This window comes from Pogoniulus pusillus, chromosome 2, assembly GCF_015220805.1.
Source record: "Pogoniulus pusillus isolate bPogPus1 chromosome 2, bPogPus1.pri, whole genome shotgun sequence".
Classification (NCBI taxonomy): Eukaryota; Metazoa; Chordata; class Aves; order Piciformes; family Lybiidae; genus Pogoniulus; species Pogoniulus pusillus.
The window spans coordinates 34795420-34814631 of record NC_087265.1 but is presented as its reverse complement, the minus strand read 5'-3'; the positions used below and the strand labels follow the sequence as shown (position 1 = coordinate 34814631).

At 49.6% G+C, this 19212-nt stretch overlaps 1 protein-coding gene across 1 annotated transcript; it reads right to left on the bottom strand.

Annotated features, from left to right (window-relative positions):
• Positions 1–221: 221 nt before the first annotated feature.
• LSS (lanosterol synthase) lies at positions 222–10583 on the bottom strand. Its single transcript, XM_064160484.1, has 22 exons — positions 10475–10583; positions 10206–10398; positions 9982–10120; positions 9795–9903; positions 9288–9409; positions 8862–8958; positions 7914–8049; positions 7601–7709; positions 7150–7268; positions 6732–6829; positions 6568–6595; positions 5891–5947; positions 5129–5200; positions 4505–4555; positions 4208–4357; positions 3768–3864; positions 3453–3558; positions 2874–2939; positions 2375–2455; positions 1907–2077; positions 1414–1492; positions 222–1219 (listed from the first exon to the last, which is right to left on the bottom strand). Exons 1-22 carry the CDS (start codon positions 10489–10491, stop codon positions 1046–1048), a joined length of 2271 nt encoding a protein of 756 aa, XP_064016554.1. The 5' UTR covers positions 10492–10583; the 3' UTR covers positions 222–1045.
• Positions 10584–19212: the final 8629 nt, after the last annotated feature.

The window sequence follows — 19212 nt, the reverse complement described above, 5'->3', positions numbered from 1 at the left end:
AGTGCTTGACTGCCCTGGGCTTTCCCTGGAGGGAGAGCATAGATTAATAAATCCCAACTCTGCTCATATTGCCTTTGCTGTGCAGGCTCCAAATGTAGCTTTTGGTGAACATGGTTCTCATACCATTGAGGAGAGATGACTCAAGCCAGGGTACACGATACATCTGCTTGGGACACACACTGTGCCAGATCATAAGGGGACCAGCATGCAGTTACATTCCATTTGCAACACCATTAGCCATTTATTAGTCTGTCAGCCAGTGTGACTTCCAACTCTGACAACAAAATGTGAACACCCAACTGCACCATGGCCTGAACAGAGGCTGCTCTGGGGAAAGACTAGAGCACAGGGAGTAGCTGTGCCCTGATGCTCAGCACCCTAGAGTTTTCTGCTTCAGTTTCCCCATTTTCAAAATGGGAATGACACTACTGATTTCACCTGTGAGGCTGTGGCAAGTCAGGTGCCACCAGCTGGGGCACAGGATGGGAAGAAAACTGAGTTGATCATTCCTCTTTCCCATCCACCTGGAGGAGGACAGATTGCCTTTCCCTCCCCGCACAGGCTCCAGAGTAGAGTATTTCAAAGGCAGTTGTTAGCATCCACAGCACAGAGGCCAGCTCAGCAGAGATTGTGCAGTGCACCCAATCATGCACAATGCTGGGCACACAGGAGGCCCCAAGCCCACATTCTTTCTGCAGACAGCCAACCTGGACAGCAGGAGGAGAAGATAAAGGCAGCCTTGCTCTACCCAGGATGAGAGAATCTGTTTAGATGTGTAATAGAACACAGCTTGGCAGATTTCTCAGATCATCATATTGGTCTGAAAAGGCACTTTGCTACCCATCCTGTGAGGTAGGATACACCTGGGAAAAATCATTAAAAGTGGATTTTTAGAAGAGGTTCAACAGAAGGTGGAGCCTGCCAGGGAGAAGTGCTGCTGTGGTGCTGCAGAGGCAGCGGGTCACATGTTAAGATCAGTGTTGAGACATCCTATGCAGCAAACGCTCCTGTCCCCCCATGCAGCAGCTGGTAGGACAGCCTAGGTTCAGGCAGACAAGGTCTTCCCCACACCAGCCGAGGATCCAGATTGCAGCTGGCCAGCAAGAGGGCTGTCGGGATGCAGCCTGCAGAAACGGCCTAGCGTCCAGATGGGGAAGACGTTGCGGTAGGCGGTGTAACTGATAGCACACGACTTGTTGAATACTCCAGAAATATTTTCCTGAGAGATAGACAGAGAGCAAAGTGCTAAGGGTGACAAGGGACCACAGTGTGTCCAAGATGTGGCACTGAGCTCACTGCCTTCTTGAAGTTCCCCACCAAAAGCCACACATGTCTTCCCTTCCAAAGCTGCACAATGCCCAGGATGTCTGCAACACCAGGGAACCCCTTGGAAAGATTTGAGGAAAGATGTACCTGAGGCCAGTCTCCATTGGGTAGCTGCTTATCAATCAACACTTTGATGCCCCTTTCCAGCACATCAGTGTCAGGATACCTGCAAAATGCAAGGGAGACAACGTAAGCATTCTTATCCAAGCTGCCTGCAAATTCCCATCCATGTGCTTAGGGAACTCAGGCATGCTGAGTGCTTTGGGAAGGCCCCTTGCAACCCTTTGACACCAGACATTATGAATAGAGAAACATTATTCCAGGCTCGAGGCCTGCAATTGTGATCCAGGCCTTTGCTTTGCACTGCATCCTCCATACTGGCCTGTGGAGCACTGCACATGGCAGTCTCACATTGCAGGAGGTGGCCAGTGAGGTCACAATCAAACATGGTTGGGTGTATGGCCTAAATCAGGCAGGCCCAGGGCCTGTGCCAGCCCTGCTACACAGCCCAGCCTGTATGTCCTACCTCACTGAGCACTCAGGGATAGGTGGTGCCTGAAGAGGTGAAGGATGCTCTTACCTGACAGCCATGAGCCCCAGCAGGGCCCAACACGTATTGTGGATCTGCGACGTGGCACTCTGCACATATGTGCGCTGCTCACACGACTCAAAGTTTTCTCCCCACCCACCATCTGCCATCTGCTTGGAGAGGAGGAACTGGCAGGCCTGGGCCACTTCTCGACATGCCACACTGCAAAGACAGTGCAGAGAATCAGACAGGGCAGGGGCTAAGAGCATTTGCACACCTCTGTTTCCCAGCTGCAAACAGGAGCTGTGCTTGGCCCTGCCCATGGCCAGAATGACCCTGAGAGGTCAAGGCTCAGGCAGCGACTGCCATGGCCATACCGCAGGCACAAGATTTGAAAGGAGTAGTACCTGGGGCAAGAGAGCCCATGTGCAACCAGGATATCCACCTAACCCCACCACAGAGTTTTGGCCAAGCCCAAAGAACAGGTTGGGGCAGGGTAACCAAACAGGTGCTTCTCACCCATTGCGGTATGTGTGCTGCATACTGGCAAACGCTTCTAGACCGAACCAGGTGCCATAGGTGAAACAAACGCCCCAGCTCCTAGGAAGAAGGGGAGAGCAGTATTGTCAGGGATGCAAGGCTCCAGGTAGAGGTGGGTTTCAACATGTGTGTGTTCACAGCACGAGTACAGGCAGGCACAGAGCTGCAGCCTGCCTTTCTCTATGGCACAACCATGCCTGGTCACTTGGCACCTATGACCAGCTCACTCAGGCATCAGTGGGTGCTGTGAGCGGAGCTGGAGCCATCATCCTAGCCTGAGGGGTTGTCTGGGTCTTCTGCAATGCACAAAGTGCCTGCTCTGCCTAGGCTGCAGGGAGAGGAAAGGAGAGCAAAACACAAGAACTAGAGGAACTACTTGTCCTTCCCACAGATCCTGCCAGCCAGGAATATGTGCTGTCATGGTTCCACTCACACTGGGGCAGACAGAGGAAAACTGGGCACCAAGAACACTGCTTACCCTTCCCAGGACCCATCAGCTCGCTGCTGCTTGCGACAGAAGTCCAGGCCCTTTTGCAGAGTCTCCCTGGTCAGGAAAAAGACAGCGGATTCAGAAGCACCTCAAACTCAGTGGCATTCATTAGTCTGAGGCTTTGATGGGTGCCATTTTTAGAGGGCTAAAGAGGCAAGAACATGCAGACCAGAAACCACATTGTTCATGATCGGAGTCAAATCGCACACCAATTGGGTGCTTCTCTGCCTTGTGCCAGCATGCAAGCAGGGGACTCAGTCTACAGCTTGGTCACGACGCAGGGAGATCTCCGCCAATTTCCCTCAGCCTGATCTCAATTTTTATGCTCTGCTCCTTGAGAGGGGCTAAGCTCCAGCCTCTTGCAGAGCACTCTGGTTTGCAGAAGTCATCAGTATCCCAGCATCCCAGTATCCCAGCATCAACGTCCGCTGCAGGGGCTGCTCCGTGCCAAAGCAGTTGTCCAGGCAAGACCCCTGACAAGGCTCAGCAGGGCCCGTGCCAACAGAGGCCATGGCAGGGAACACTGCAGCCTGTCATCTCCCCTGTACGCTTATCTTAGTGCCTCACCTGATTTCTGGGGCTCTGTGCTCAGGGAACATATCATGGAAGTGTTTCAGTGCCTGCATGACAGCTGATGTGCACTCGACGTAGGTGTAGTCAATCATAATGTCTCCTGCCAGAAGGTGAAGGGTGTCAGTGTGATAGGCCTTCTGCCATGCAGCCTCTGAGCCACACGCTGCCAGCCTCTCCCTCTGGACCCAGGGTGCACTTAATCCACAGAAGGGCCTGGGGCAAAGTCAGGCACCCACTGTGCACAGTGAGGCCAGTCCACTGTATCCCTTTCACAGTGGACAGGATAACTAGCCCCACAGCTCCCCTTACCAAACACCTCCGAGGGGTTCAACAGCTCCAGTAAGTGGCCTCCTCGCTTCGTTTCATACGTGGCAAAGCCTCCATCTGAGTTCCTCATGCTCAGCAACTGCCCAGGCAAGCAAGAAAAGGGCTTAAGACTGAGCAGTACCACCCAAGTCTGGCTCCAAGCCAGGTGTGAGGACAAAGTCAGACTTACAAGACCATAGGGCTGGCGGACAAGCCAGCTCCCAAACTACATTGAAAAGTAGGCCTCATCTGGACCATCAAATCACCTTATGCTACATATGTAGCTTTGTACCACAGTAAATACAGCACTGCCATACCAGATCAAGTGCCTTGTACTAGCTTAGTAATTCCAGATCTAACAACTCATCAGGCTAAGACTTCTTTTGTTCTATCTCAGTTTAGCTGCCTGCATTTTTCTTGTCTCTGATTATTGCACCACTTACCACATTCACAGCATCAAAGAGACGCTCAGAGGGGACAAGCTTGGCTATGAAGGGACACTTCTCCTGCAGCAACATAACTGACTTCAGCCCCTCCGCTGTGCAGTCTGCCACAATCCAGCCACAGTCTCGGGTGCTGAAGGGGAATCCACCCTGGAAAGAGGTCAGGAGGGCTCAGCACCTTCCCCTAACCCATTCTGTTCTTGTAAGAGGGGGAGGTGCTGCTCCTCATTCCTGTCCCCTCTGCCCAAGTCCCTGCCCTATTCATGCATTCTTCAGAGACCAGTTGAGTCATCACACCTTGTTCATGTGGCGATAATATTTCTGGTAGTCAGGTGGGTTCTCTGGGATCTGCAAAAGACAGGAAACAAGTGAGAGCAGGCTGGAGGTGCCCAGCTGCAGGATCACATGGGACAGGGCAACACCTGTCTTTTACTGAGGTAAGCAGAGAAAGAGGTCAGCATTGGAGCAGGGAGTGCTGAAATAATATTTTGGACTGGTTTCAAGTGTCCCCTCTTTGGGCACTTTCCTGCCAAGAAGCCTCTTTCAGTGGCCCCATTCACAGCACTATAAGCAAAGCCTGCAACTGCATCTGCACCAAGCTGCTAAGGAGCCTGGCTTTCCCAGAATGGTGCCTTAAATGTGTGTGCATCAGACAGGACAAAGAAGACTAAGCTCTCCATTTTCCAGCCTCTCTTAGAGACAAACCCAAACATCCCTGGGCCCAGCCAAGGTTTTCTCCAAGCTGCAAAGCTGGCTTCCAGCAATACGGACCAAAACCAGGAGAGTGTCCCAAAGACTTTGCTAGTCTAGTCTTTCAGAAAAGCCCTTCAGAAGGCAACTGACACATGCAGCAGGGCTCTGAGAAGCAGTTAGGTCTGCATAGCCAGGATGTGAGAGACATCATCAACTGTCTCTGCTCACCTGGGTGAACCGGAGGAACTCGTAAGCATTTTGGAGACAAGATGTGAATTCAGGCATCTTCTGAGCTTCTGCCTAGAAACAAAGGTGTATAGTCAGCAGGAAGCTGGGAGCTTCCTTCAGGAAGAAGGGAATATACTGGGACCTTGTTGACCTGATGATCTAGGTTCCATTAATGCCTAGCCCTTCAATGAACACTTCCTGTAGGTTTACATTCATACTGTTTCCCACTTCCATTACAAACCTCTACAGTGAAAGCTGAACTAACAATTGTTGCTAGTATCACTAAGACAGATATTTGCATGGCCAGGTCAGGGGCTTACCAGTACAAGTACACCACCCTCCAAAAAGTATGCTCACCATAGCTGTCTCTGCCCCAGTGCAGGAATGCAGGAGACTTGCACACTGCCCCTGCCAAATGGCAATATGCTGAAGCCAAGCAGAGCAAAGAGGAAGGCCCCAAGGTTTTACCTCAAGATGGTAGCAACTGGGAAGCCTAACTTGACATCTGGAAACATTGCCTCCTCCTCCTCCTCCAAAAGCCACTAGCAAAGATAGGCTGTACCAGCTGTGCTGGGCACCCTGCCTACCATGACTGAGGTGGGCTCTGAGATGTGTGTTTCCCTGGCTCAGCACTATGACCCCAAGCCAGAACTAGCACAGCAGAGGTCTGAGGGAACGCACAGTAGAAGTTGCTGGTATTCAGGGATGTGCCAAGGGTGACCATTTTCCTACAGCAGCACATGGCACTGAGGGATGCATTACCTCCAGGAAAGCTTGGATGGCAAAAGCAGTATCCCAGAGCTGGGATCCATTTGTGCCCTAGAAGAGAGTTAAGTAGATAGTGAGGGGCAGGTGCTGCCAGCAGCCTGACCCCCTGTAGGGTCTATGGGACAGCACATCCTTCCTGCATTACCCCTACTAGTTCCTTCCACCCTGTGTCTGTTTCACATCACCCAACATCGCAGTTGGTATAGAGGGGGACAAAGGCAGCAGTTCAGAGACAACAAGGGAATAGGAAATGACACAGTTGCTTCAGCCTGCTCTGTGTGCAGCTGAGACAGAAGAGGTGGCTAGCAGTAAGGAGCACAGGGACACAACAGCTAGGAGAGAAGTGCAGCTCATTCCATATGTAGTACTGGAGCCTGTCCTTCTCTTTCACTTCTCTCAGGACCCACGGGGATGAAAGGGTTGAAGGGGATAAAGGCCTAGACCTGCCCCGTCAGTACACAGCCACAGAGAAGCAAACTAGCAGGACAGACACTACTCACTCCTGGCACAGCCAGGGGAAGTGCCAGTGAGACAGACAAGGCCATCAAGCATCAAAGGTAGAGATGCTAAGAGCTCAGGCCCAGGGTGAACAAACTATCCCATTATTCCAGGGGCTGCCCAAGCACACCAGGGTCCCTCTCAGTCACAGCTGAACTCCTACAGCACTCCACCTGCATCTTCATGCCGTCAAGGCCCAGCCTGCGGGAAGAGAGAGCACAGTGCTGCAGTGCAGGCACAGCAAGAGCACCAGGAAGTGGGTTGAGAGCCATGATGCGCTCACCCCACATGGATCAGAGCTCTGTGCTGTGCCGGGTGAACCATGCTCAACCCTTACCAGAGAAAGTCAGGGATCCTAGAAACGTGCTCCTGAAAAGCTGGAGAGTTCTTCCCATCCACAAACCAGCGAACCAGCATGTTGATTGTTTTGGAAATCTGTTGAAAGCAACACTGTCACTGCCCCAGATACAGCTTCTTCCATCCCCAGAGACATGTATCCCTCCAACCCAGCATAAAGCCAAATAGAGGTGGTCCTGGGCTTGATTCCAACAGCTCCACCTGTAGTGCCTTCGTTTTTTTCCTATGGCATCACTCAGTTAGTGGACCAGGTGCCATGAGACTACTCCAGAATTTCACCTCACATCATTTCCCTGGACCACAAGGAGACCCTGCGCCAGGCCCACAGTTGTCCCCATGTCCTCTGCATGTTCTGTTTCCTGTGAGCATTTTAAAAGGATCAACAGTAAGTGTCCTACCGGCCCAATGCTGATACACTTGGTGAATCTGTCATCAGCTTTGATGTGGTCATACAGCTCTGAGATGGCTTGCTCCCGCAGGTGAGTGCTGTGGTGGGCTTCATACATGTTCATGATGGCTATAGGAGAATAAAGGGCCATGCAATGAAAAAAACAGATTCACTTGCTGTTACAATCTGGACCACTGCCCATGTGATGACCAAGTTGAGGAAGGCATGGGAATTGCTCTGACCCAGAATGGCCCAAGGAGGAGGGCACAAGGCCTTGACTCTTGTCAAGGTGAGAAAAGCCCAAGGATCACACAATACAATACACGTTTCTATCTCAGTGCCAGGGTATGCACCAGTAACTAGTAGTAGACTCTAAAGAGCCCCCATAGTGCAAGGCATCTTCAGTTCCACCACCATCAGCGCACATGGAAAGGCCCCGCCCCAGCCAAAACTGCACTCACCATAGGCAAGCCTTAGCAGCCAGCTGTGCTGCGTGTACACGTCACAGGCAGCCACATTGTTCCTCTGGGCTGGCCAGTCTATGCTGGCGTAGTCTTGCACATACAGTTCCTATCATGAAATAACAAAAGGGCATCAGCCTGGCAAGCTGGGAGCAAGCACCCAGAGAAAGCTTACTGCTGGAAGTTGATTCTGCTGCCTGGACAGAGAGACTGTGGGTATGAGAGCTGTCACCTTGTAAGCCAGAGACTGCACCGCAAGAACGTGGCTGGCACAACAAAAGGTCAGGGAGCTCTACCAGGGTCAACCCCTCACCTGCCGCAAGCTTTGTATGAGCTCATCCTCTTCTGCTGTCAGACGCTTGGCATAACAGTAGCTCATGGGAAGGTAAACCTGGCGGCAGTGGCACCAGAGCCGGGATGGGTGGGCTGGGAACCATGTAGGAAGCAGCCTGTTTGCAACACAGAAGATGCTACTATGAGGAACAAGAGGAGCTGAGGGCAGCATGGAGATACATGTGCTGACAGGGATCTGAGCTGGGCATGCCCTTCCTTGTCCCCTGTACCAGGCCTGCTGCTGCTGGTATGTCTGAAGCATTAAAAAACAGAGTATTTATATGGCCTGACTCTGCTCAGAATCTCTCCAACAGAGCTGCTCCCCCACGCCAGGGCCATCAGACACTCCTGATCCAGCTGAGAGAGGGCAGGGAGGACACCAAACTCAGAGAGAAGTCAGTTCAATGGCCACTTGCTTCCCCACGTGACTTTCAAGGCAGAGGGCTCAGACTAGCAGTTATGTGCATCTGATGACAGAGCACCAGCAGCCCTTGGTAGTGTGCAGCCCCTGATTTCTCCTGGGGAAAAAGTCATATGCTTTCCCTCTCTGCCACCCAGCAGCCCTTGGAGTATGAATGAGAGTTAGAGGTGGCAGCTTGACATGTAATTGTCCTGTTCAGCCAGTGCCCAGTTCTGATTGGCCACAAAGGGAAGATACCGATGGCAGGCACGGAGCACATGGATGTATCAGGGACCCTGTAGGTAAAGTTAGGATGTCTGAACTCTGGCATCTCCCTTTGGTACAGTGTTCAGTGCTATCCACCCACTGGCTGGCTTTACTGCTGTTCTCTGAGCTAACAAACAGCCTGAGTACCCAGAGTTCCACAGCTGCATCCCAGTAAACATCAGTGCCTGGGACAGCTCTGGCTAAAGGCTGATGGCAGGATCTGACAACGCCTCCTACCTCCCCATCAAGGACAGCACATACCACATCTCTGGGAGAAGCGTGTTCATCCCCTCCCAGCTGTAAACATTGAAGACAGCCAGCCAAAACTTCCCCCAGGAAGGAATTCCCACAGCACCTCCTGCAGAGAACAGTACCAGCTTTCAGAGTTAATGCAATCGTGCCAGCTTGCTGCTTTCTTCCCCACTACATGGCTGACTTCTCCCTGTGTTTTGAAGCATGCCACACAGGTTAGGACACAAGTCCTGAAGAAAGGCAAGCAAGCAATGGTACAAAACCACAACACACTTCTCCACCATTAACTGAAAATGCAGGTGCTATCAATGGCAAGCAAAAGCAACCATTCCTCCACTACCTGGCAGCCCACCATGTTCCATGCAGCCCTCAGATCCAACCAGACCTCTCTCAACAGTGTACCAGCCCCAGTGTACTGGGCACAACAGAGCTGACCTTTGCTGTGCAGGTTGACACGGGCCCGCACAATGTCAGGGTCATCTGGTCCTACACCCAGGATCCTCAGGGCTACATAGTTGAGTGCTGTGCCAAATACCGTTGATTTGTCTTCTACATGCCTGTTATACACATGCACAAAGACAGCATAGCCATTAGCTAGCTATTAGCATTAGCCAAACACAGAGCTGTCTTTATTGGGGTGAAATGGAATGCCAGCGGTGACTGAAGAAAAGGGGAGATCCAAACAATAGAAGGAGAAACACTGATTTGCACTGGCCAGTCACACATGGTGTTTTGGGATACAACACCACAGAGAAGATGCAGTCGACTTAATGCTCCAGCCATCTCTTGACAAAAGTGCACCTGGAGTGCCACACAAGTCCAGCCACTCAGAGGTACCACAGCTGCCAAATCCCATTCTCCAAACCTGGCCAGATGCGACAGCAGCTCCAAGTACTGAACGCTGGAGATGCCATCATTAAAATAAGTATCTTTGCTACTCACAAACCCCATCCTCCGTCCGGGAGCTGCACAGAGCGAAGGTAGCGCACCATCTCTTTCCGAACCCCCTCTGGCAGCTGGAGCTTGACAATGTGGCATGTGATGAGGAGACCTAGAAGATCAGATATGCTGGCTCTTACATGAAACCAAATCTGACACATTCACTCCTCGTAGGGAAGGCATCCCTTACCTGGCAGAAGGAAGAGAGGTCCGCCGTAGTCGCCGGCCCAATGGCCATCTTCGGCCTGCAGGGCAGCGTAGAATTGCATGCCCTTGCGGGCAGCCTCCCGAGCCGTGTCGGCCGCCGGCAAGGGCTGCAGCGTCTTTGCCTGGAGATAGGCAATGGCTCAGTCAGGAGTGCCCCTCATGCCGGTCCCTGCCGCCTGCTCGGCGCCCCGGCCCCCCACCCCGCACCGTGTCCAGGCCGAGGCTGTGCTCCTCCAGCACCGTCTGCGCACGCCGTTCGCCACCGTCTTCGCCACTGCCATCGCTATCGCCGTCGCCTAGGTAGCGCCAGCGCTGCCGACCGCCCTCGCAGCGCAGCCGCCATTCAGGCAGCGCCGTAGCCGCCGTCGTGCGGTATGGGCCACCGCGCCTCCGCACCACCCTGCAGGAGACGAGTACCGTTAGTTGCAGCACCCTGCTCCGTCCCCCCGGTTCCCCTCCGCCGCGCCGGCACCTACCCGCCACTCGCCGCCATCGCCGCCCGCGTTCCTGTCGCCGTGGAGCCGGTCCCAGCACTTGTACAGCGGCCGCGCTGCGCTGGGCCGACATCGCCCCACAGGCGGCAGCCAATGGGGCCGCGAAACCGGGACGACAGCCCCGCCCCTAGCCCCGCCCCTAGCCCCGCCTCCGTGGGCAGGTGTCTGGGGCCGGGGCAGCGCCCGAACGGTAGCCCCGCAGCGGCCTGGCTGCGGTTCCCGTGCCGCTGCCTTCGCCTGCTCTGCCTTGATGCCTGCCGGGGGACAGTGTCCGGCTCTAGGGCGCGCCTTACCATACTCTCATAAACAGCCGCGCTAAGTGGCATTTGGCCATAAAGGTGCTCTCACAAGGCTATCAGCCGGCCAGTGGCACCGCTCTTTAGTCTGGAGGGGGCTGCACGTCCATGTCGTGGCTGCCTGCGTCTGTTGCTCAGAGGTTTTCTGCCAGATGCAGCTGCCACCATGCGTGCAAGTACACTTTCATTTGAACCCAAGAGCTGTTAAGCATCCCTTTGCTCGCAGGCTGGCGCACAGACCCCATGGCCGTGGTGCTTACTGTGGGCTAGGAGGCAGCCTGTCAGAGAAGGAAGATCTGTAGGGAAGCAGGTGACAAGCAGCAGTGCCAGACAAGTGGGTGGTTAATAAAAATGGATGTACACCCAATGGAGTGGGTGTTGATGGCATTTCACAGCCTAGCAGTGTGGTTCCTTCCGAGGACCTGCCTTCACAATAGTGGTTATGGGCCACCAGCCTGGGCTCAGTACCATAGGCACTACTCTTGGACAGTGTCCAGAGCTGCGTAACTCAGGTCCAGTGCCTGGCCTCAGGATGTGCCATGGTCTTGCTGTCTCTGTGTGACCCTACTGCATCTGTCCTCATACACATCCCCTCTGCAGCATCTCTTGTCATGGGGATGCCGTCACCCTGCCACCAGCTGGGACCCAGTTCCCTCTGTCCAGTGTGCCTGTTCAGGCACAGAGAGCACTCACTTCCCCAGGAATGCTGTCCTCCCTACAGACCCTGATCACTGTCCTGTTCCTTCATATGACAGAGTGAACATTCCTACCTCTGTGCATCATAAAAACCTGGGCACATGGTTTCCATCGTTAATGGAAATAATAAACCAACTCCACCTAACCCTAGATGATCAGCCCATGTCCTTGTGGACCACGAGGGGCTGGGGACACCATGTTTCAGTGCAGCACCAGCCATAGGAAAGGTGCTCACACTCCCATAGCCCCCATGCTCCCCAACTGTGTCCTGCCAGTCGCTGCTGCCTTGAGAAGCCACTTTTGTTCACTGAACCTGCAGAAAAGCTCCTATCAGAGGCAGAGCTCACAACACCCTTGGAAGGCACCACTGCCAGCAGCACCTGATTTGAGTGTCAGGCACCCTTTAAATACCTGGGCCCTGCTCAAGTGAGGCAGAGTGCTGTGGGCAGAGGTGAGACCCATAAATCTTGTTATACGTTATGGGTGTGTGCAGGGCACTAAATCAGGCCCATCATCTCCTTCCAACAACTTTAACAAGCACCAGCCCACTTCTCAGATATGTCCTAGACTTCTGTTCTAACCATCATTCAAGAGTTTTCAAGAGTAGCCTAGCTCATCTCTAGCTGCTGCATTTGTGGGTTCAGAAATGGACACAGTGACCATGGCACAGAGCCAGGGACCTCCGTCTGAAATGCTGCTCTGTATGCCAGGACTGTGAGCACAGCTCTTTGGAAGCAGAAGCTTATGATTCCCACCCTCTTTGGAGTGAGCTGCTTTGGTTACCTTTTTCTCCCACTTTGATGACTGCAAGCCTTTTTCTCGTGGTTTGGCAGAGCCTAGTGTGGTGCACACCAGGGACAACTCACATCAGGTTTGTCAGGATCTGAGACAGGATGCAGATCAGGGAAGTTGTCTAGAGCTGCCTGCCGGTTAACAGGCTAGAAAGGGTAGTGTTCACATCTGATCCTGCTTCTTCCTAGCCTATTAGCCAGTACAGCATAGCATTCACTCCCTGAAAAATACAGCAGTCAGAATGAATTGAGTGAAATGCACTTTCTTCAGCGTTCATCAACCACTCACTTGTACTGTGCCACTAGGAGCAGTCTGGGTGAAAGACACTGCTTGCTGCTCTTGCTGCTTGTCACCTGCTCCCCTATAGGTGCCCCTTCTTTGAAAAGGCTGCCTGCTGGCCCACACAGAGCATCCCCTCCACCGAGTCAGTGCACCAGCCTGCAAGGGAGTCTCTGGCAGAAAGGAAAGCTTACAATTCTTCTGCTCAGATAAAAGTGCATTTAATGGTTGCTGAGACTTGCAGAAGACTCGTGAGCAATGTCACCTACACAACCATGATGTGGACAACAGGTACAAGCAGGCAGGAGGTTCTCACCACCCTTTCAGATGAAAGGGTGGTGTCACAGTTACTGGCTGGCTGACAGCCTTGTGAGAGCAGCTTTACAACCCAAAGCCTCTTAATGTCCTTTTTTCTGAGGATATGGCAACACACACTCCAGAACCTGGCACTGTGCCCCATGCAGGCATCAGGGAGGAACTTCTGTTGCAGCTGCAAGCTCTGTTCTACAACCACTTGCAGCCTGATACAATAGCAACTCCCTTACAAAGGGTTCCACTATCCTCCAGGCTGATGGGGTGTTAAAGAGGATGCAGCCAGACCCATCTGAGAGGTGCACAGTGAAGGGACAAGAGGCTGCAGGCGCAAGTTACTATGATGGATGTTCCTGTCACAGATACCATATTCCTCCTGGCTGTCCAAACTGGCAGGTGTACCTGCCAGGCCAAAAGAGTGCAATGCACTCTTTGCTGGACTGCTGCTCTTTAGGATGTGTCTGCTGCTCCTAAGGTTATGCAGGAGCTTGCGCTGGTGAGCCTTTGGAAAGCCAAAACTAAACCTAGAACAATTTCCTCTATGCTCCTGCCTTTTTCAGTCTGCACATGCTGTCTGGCTCAGCAACACCTGTGAGTTACACATTCATGGCTAGCAACATCTATATATAAAATCACAACAAAGATGCTCACTGATGAGGTCATCTTTACCCCACTCCACATTTCATAATGATTTCATGCACAAAATTACATGTCTTCAGACAAGGACCATCTTGCTATTGCAACCACCTTCCTTGAGCTGTGAAAGAGGACACTCAGGCTAGCCTCCCAACAATGACAGGCTAGTCACTTAGAAGTGCCAGTCCTGGCACCACTGGTTTTCAGGCTCTGTCAGGAATAGTTCACTCTTCAGGAAGGGAAGGTGATAGGCTAATGTGATTATTAAGTCATTTTTAGTTATGTCCCCATTCCAGCCAACAGAATGAGCCCGTTCTTAAATTACCTGACACTGGTCAGATTGATTTTACATTGCACTGATTGCATAAAATCCACTTTTTGGTCATTATTCCAGACTCGTGTGTGACAAGCTGCAGAAAGGCTGGCTTGGTAAAATGGAGCTCTGGGGTCTGTACCATTGGAGTACCTGCAAGGATGAAAGAATACTATTACACTGGCAGTGCCAGTCTGACATTTCAACACATCTATTAAGCTTTTGACTCTCTCTAGGAGCGCACACAAGTGAATTTCCCACTAGAAGGGCACCAGCGGATAGCTTCTTATATGAAACATCCTGACAAGACAAGATTAATCAACAGTACTAAAAGTGAAATAAAGAGAAGAAAGTAGACCAAAAAGAAGAGCCTGAGATGTTTTAACACTCAGATCAACTTGGCAAATGAGAAAAGTGACAGACTGGGGTGCATTTACTATATGCATGCTGCATCACACCTCTACTGAATCACATTTGTACAGTTTAAAATGCTGCCATTACTTTTGGCTCTAGATTACAATCTGCACTTTTATTCTCTCTCCAGACTATTTTAGGCAAAGCACATTTGAGAAAAGGAACCCTCTCCCTAAAGAAGATACACAATTACCAGCACTGAAAATGTACTTAGAGACACCCCCAGAAGTTCCTCAGCACAGGATCTAATCTTAGTCAGAGTGCTGATTATTGCTGTTAGCACACTTGAAAAGAAATCATCTTGTTGACCATGGATGGAAGTGAATTTCAGCACAATCTTTCAATAGCAGAGTTCATGGGCTGACAGCAAGAAAAATCATTTCTCTTTGAACCAAAATATGCTTTTTTCCACAGCTCACCCACAAATCAAATGCAGACTTCTACAGACCCCAAAGGAACATTCCTAACTTTGTTGGATCCAGTACAGCAATAGCATAAAGAAAGCACTGCACCTCTGGGTTGTGCCTCCATGTGTTCAGAACTCCATGCTACAGGCTCCAACAGCACTAAGAGGTACTCCTTCAGCCTGGCAGCTAGTGACATGGAAAATGTTCCTTCTCCCTCTGCACTTTAAGCTGAAAAAATAAAGTGGCAGGATTTCTGAGAGTGATCCACAGATTGAATTTGCTTCCCCTACCAGGTCAGTATTTGCCTGGCATTACTTACTGTACTGCAGTGGTCAGGGCATTAAAGTGTGACGCTGGATTTTACCGTACAAAGTCTCAGCTCAACCTGCATCTAGACAGTGTAGACTTCCAAATGGAGGGAGAAGGAAGCTGACAGAGCAGGAAACTAGAAGAGCAAAATGAGAAACTTTTTCAATAGAACAAAATACCTCTAAAATACTAAGAAGCAACATAAACCTCATCTTTAAAAGGCCACTTTTGTATTTTCTTGCTACTGAAATTCTGATACAGCAAGTAAGTATGCCAGATGAAAGGTATATATATACACAATCATAGTGTGTTAGTTTGAGGCTAATTGGAATATTTTAATGAGAAAAATTAGATTATAAACTGTGAAAAGAGAACAGTGGTCATGTCTACTTCACTCATAGGCTTGCTGAGATGTATAAAAACAAGAACATAAACACAGATAAGGGAGAGTGCGTGTGTCTGTCAGAGTCTGTGTTTCTCCCTAGGCTGCTTCTGTGTAACTAATCCTTCTACTTCTAACCCCCCTTGATGATCCACAGGATGTGATAAAGAAAGTCTCCACCATGGCAGTTCCCACCAATAAGAAGGACACTCTATCTTTCTTGGGTGCAGTGGGATTTTGGAGACTACACATTCCTGGATTCAGTCAAATTGTCAAACCTCTGCACAACGTGACTTGAAAAAGAAACGATTTCAACCTGAACAACAAGCAGCCTTTGATCAGATCAAGCAAGAAGTAGTCCATGCAGTGGGCCTGGGACCTGTTCAAACTGGTCCAGACATTAAAGACATTCTTTATATGGCTGTGACAATGATCCAACTTGAAGTCTTTGGCAGAGAGCTCCAATTGAGACACGTGGTCCTCCACTTGGTTTCTGGGGTTGTAGCTACAGAGGTTCAGAAGCAAATTACACTCCAACAGAAAAATAAATACTAGCAGCCTATGAAGGACTGAAACCAGCTTCTGAAGTGATTGGAACTGAGTCACAATTGCTTTTAGCTCCTAGATTCTAAACTGGATGTTCAAAGCAAAGGTTCATCTCTGCATCATGCCACAGATGCAACCTGGTCCAAGTGGATACCTTTGATAACCCAACAAGCATGAATGGGTAATCTTGACCGACCTGGTCTGGTGGAGGTGATCACCAACTGGCTGGAAGGCACAGACTGTACCAAACCTCCAGAGGAGAAAGTAACCTGTGCTGAAGAAGTTCCTCCCTATGGTGATCTTTCTGATCAGGAAAAGAACTATGCTTTGTTCACAGATGGTTCCTGTTGTCTTGTTGGGAACAAGTGAAGGTGGATATCAGCAGTCTGGAGTCCTACCAGGAGAGTTACCGAAGCGAGAGATGGAGAAGGAGAATCCAGGCAGTTCGCTTAGGTAAAAGCTGTCCAACTTGCTCTTGATGTGGCTGAACGTGAGAATTGGCCTATCCTTTACCTCTACACCAACTCATGGATGGTAGCCAATGCTCTGTGGGGTTGGCTAAAAGACTGGAAAAAGAATGGTTGGCAGAGGAAAGGAAAGCCTATTTGGTGATCTATGGCAGGATATTAATGCATGATTGGAGAGAACTCCAGTGAAGGTGTGGCACGTAGACACACACATGCCCAAGAGCAGAGCCACTGAGGAACACCAACACAACCAGCAGGCAGACCAAGCTGCTAAGATTTCTCAAGTTGATACAAACTCTGATCTTGACCTTGACTGGAAACACCGAGGTGAGCTGTTCTTAGCTCGGTGGGCCCATGATTCATCTGGACATCAAGGCAGAGATGCAACCTACTATTTGGCATGAGATAGGGCAATTGACTTATCTATGGATGCTATCACCCAAGTCATACATGACTGTAACATTTGTGCTGCTATTAAGCAGGCTAAGCGAATCAAGCCCTTATGGTATGGTGAGAGATGGTCAAAGTACAAGTATGGTGAAGCCTGGCAGATTGACTACATCACTCTACCTCGATCTCGTTCTGGCAAGCAGTATGTGATAACGAGGGTAGAGGCCAGCACTGGATGGCTGGAAACCTATCCAGTTCCACATGCTACTGCACGTAACACCATTCTTGGCTTGGAGAGACAGATCATGTGGAGACATGGAACTCCAGAGAGAATTGAGTCAGACAATGGCACTCATTTCAAGAACAATCTTGTAAAAAACTGGGCCAAAGAGCACAGCATGGAGTGGACCTACCACATACTCTACTATGCTCCAGCTTCAGGGAAGATTGAGCACTACAACGGTTTGCTGAAAACCACCCTAAAAGCCATGGGGGGTGGAACTCTGAAAAACTGGGACAAACATTTAGCACAAGCTACCTGGTTGGTAAATAGTAGAGGTTCAGTAAACAGAGCAGGACCTGCACAAAGAGATCTGGTACAGTGGATAGTAATACAAAGTTCCTGTTGTATGTGAAGAGAACCTGTTAGGAAAAACTGTTTGGGTATTTTCTCCTTTGGGCGAAGGGAAACCTGTCTGAGGGGTGGTTTCTGCTGAAGGTCCTGGTCACACCTACTGGGTAATGCAGGAGAATGGTGAAATCCAGTGTATTCCACAGAGAAATCTAACCTTAGCTGAGAGAGTTTAAATTCAGCATGTATAATACAAGCTGTTTGGAGTTTTCTGTTCTAGGTATTACCTGGAATCCAAAGACACAAGCTACGAGAGAATCTACAGTATGTGAGCACCAACCTAATGTCATCTGGCAGTCCCTGCTGTCATCTCATCTGTGAGGAGACAAACTGTTTACTGTTTTTTGAGCTTTTGAATCACCGACATCTGAGATAGCCAGAATGAAGTGTGACCTGAACTTGTAATATTATTGTAAATATTGGTTTAGATTAGACAGATGGGTCTCAGCAAAACTCTGAGTGAAACAGACAAGGGTGGATTGTGCTAGTTTGAGGCTAAATGGAATATTTTAATGAGAAAAATTATACGCTGTGAAAACAATGGTGATGTCTACTTCACTCATAGGCTTGCTGAGATGTATAAAAACAAGAACACAAACACAGATAAGGGAGAGCATGTGTGTCTTGGTCTGTAAGAGTCTGTGTTTCTCCCTGGGCTTCCAACCTCCCTTGCCGATCCTCCAAACTCACCTTGCATGTAAAGCACACTCTAGGATAAGGTGGAGGGGTGGAAAGAAGGTGGAACGGTGGTTGGGAGCCCCTCCTGGGGACTCTGATTTCTGGGAGGGCTGTTGTGTTTGTGTATTACTTTTAATTTGTATATTTCTGTATACAGCTGTATATATTTGTAATATATTGCAAGTACCTGCTTGTATATTGTGCTAAGCTGTGAATATAAAGCTTCATTCCTTAACTTCCAGCCGGCTGAGTCTAGTCTGGGTGACTTCATAAGAGTGGGGGGACGAGTAACTCCCAAACCATCACACATGGCAATGCTATTCACATCTGGCAAAGAAAAATGCCTGAAATAAAGACACCTGTTATTTTGCAGTTACATTTGCAAGGCAAGTTTCAAGGAATGCTAGAAAATTAGCGCAAGTTTTTCACTTCTATAAGCAAACTTCTATGTATAGGTGAGAACAGAATTTAAAAAAAAAGTGTTTGGAGGAAAAGATAGTTGTGTATATTATTTTGATAACATGAATTGAAATACAAAGAAAGACAAAACTCTGCTTACTTGGCACTGGCAGAACCAAGCTGAAAATAAAAACCAGTATGTCAAGTTCCTCCTTAACAACACGACTGGCCACAAAACAAAAAGACTGTAGCAAAAAATTGTCATGACAGGGAACTGGCTTAGAAACAATTTATTTGAAATATCTGACCACATAAATACTTAAGGCTTGTAAACCAACTAAATATATAACCAGCATCAAGTAAATCCCGAGGTGCAGAAAGTTAGAGAATTATTTAGTGAAGTCTGTTAGCTGTAAATTACTTCTTAAATGTAATCTATCTGTATCATCTACCAACATGATTTTTGGTCTGATACACTGCAATACTTTAAAATGTGCAAGCTTTCAGAAAATGCCTTTTTGTCCTTAAAACAGAGTTGTGAATAGAAAACAAAACCAGAAGCCTATGTCAAAGGATGCTTAAAGGGCACAATACACAACAGCAGGAAAACAGCATTAAAGAAATCAGGAATCTGGTTCTGAAGATTAGAAGTGTACACTAAAAATGAACTCACTGCTTCTTCTTTTCCACTGTAAATTTCAGGGTAGGAATAAGCAACATATAAAGGCATAAAGTAGCCTCATAGTACTGTTGTCAGAATGACATAAAGCTTA

Coding starts and splice junctions, on each gene's coding strand:
- LSS (XM_064160484.1), bottom strand. Junction 5,201..5,890: donor CCATCCAAGCTTTCCTGGAG/GTAATGCATCCC, acceptor CTTTGTTTCTAG/GCAGAAGCTCAGAAGATGCC. Junction 4,556..5,128: donor AGTTCCTCCGGTTCACCCAG/GTGAGCAGAGAC, acceptor TGTCTTTTGCAG/ATCCCAGAGAACCCACCTGA.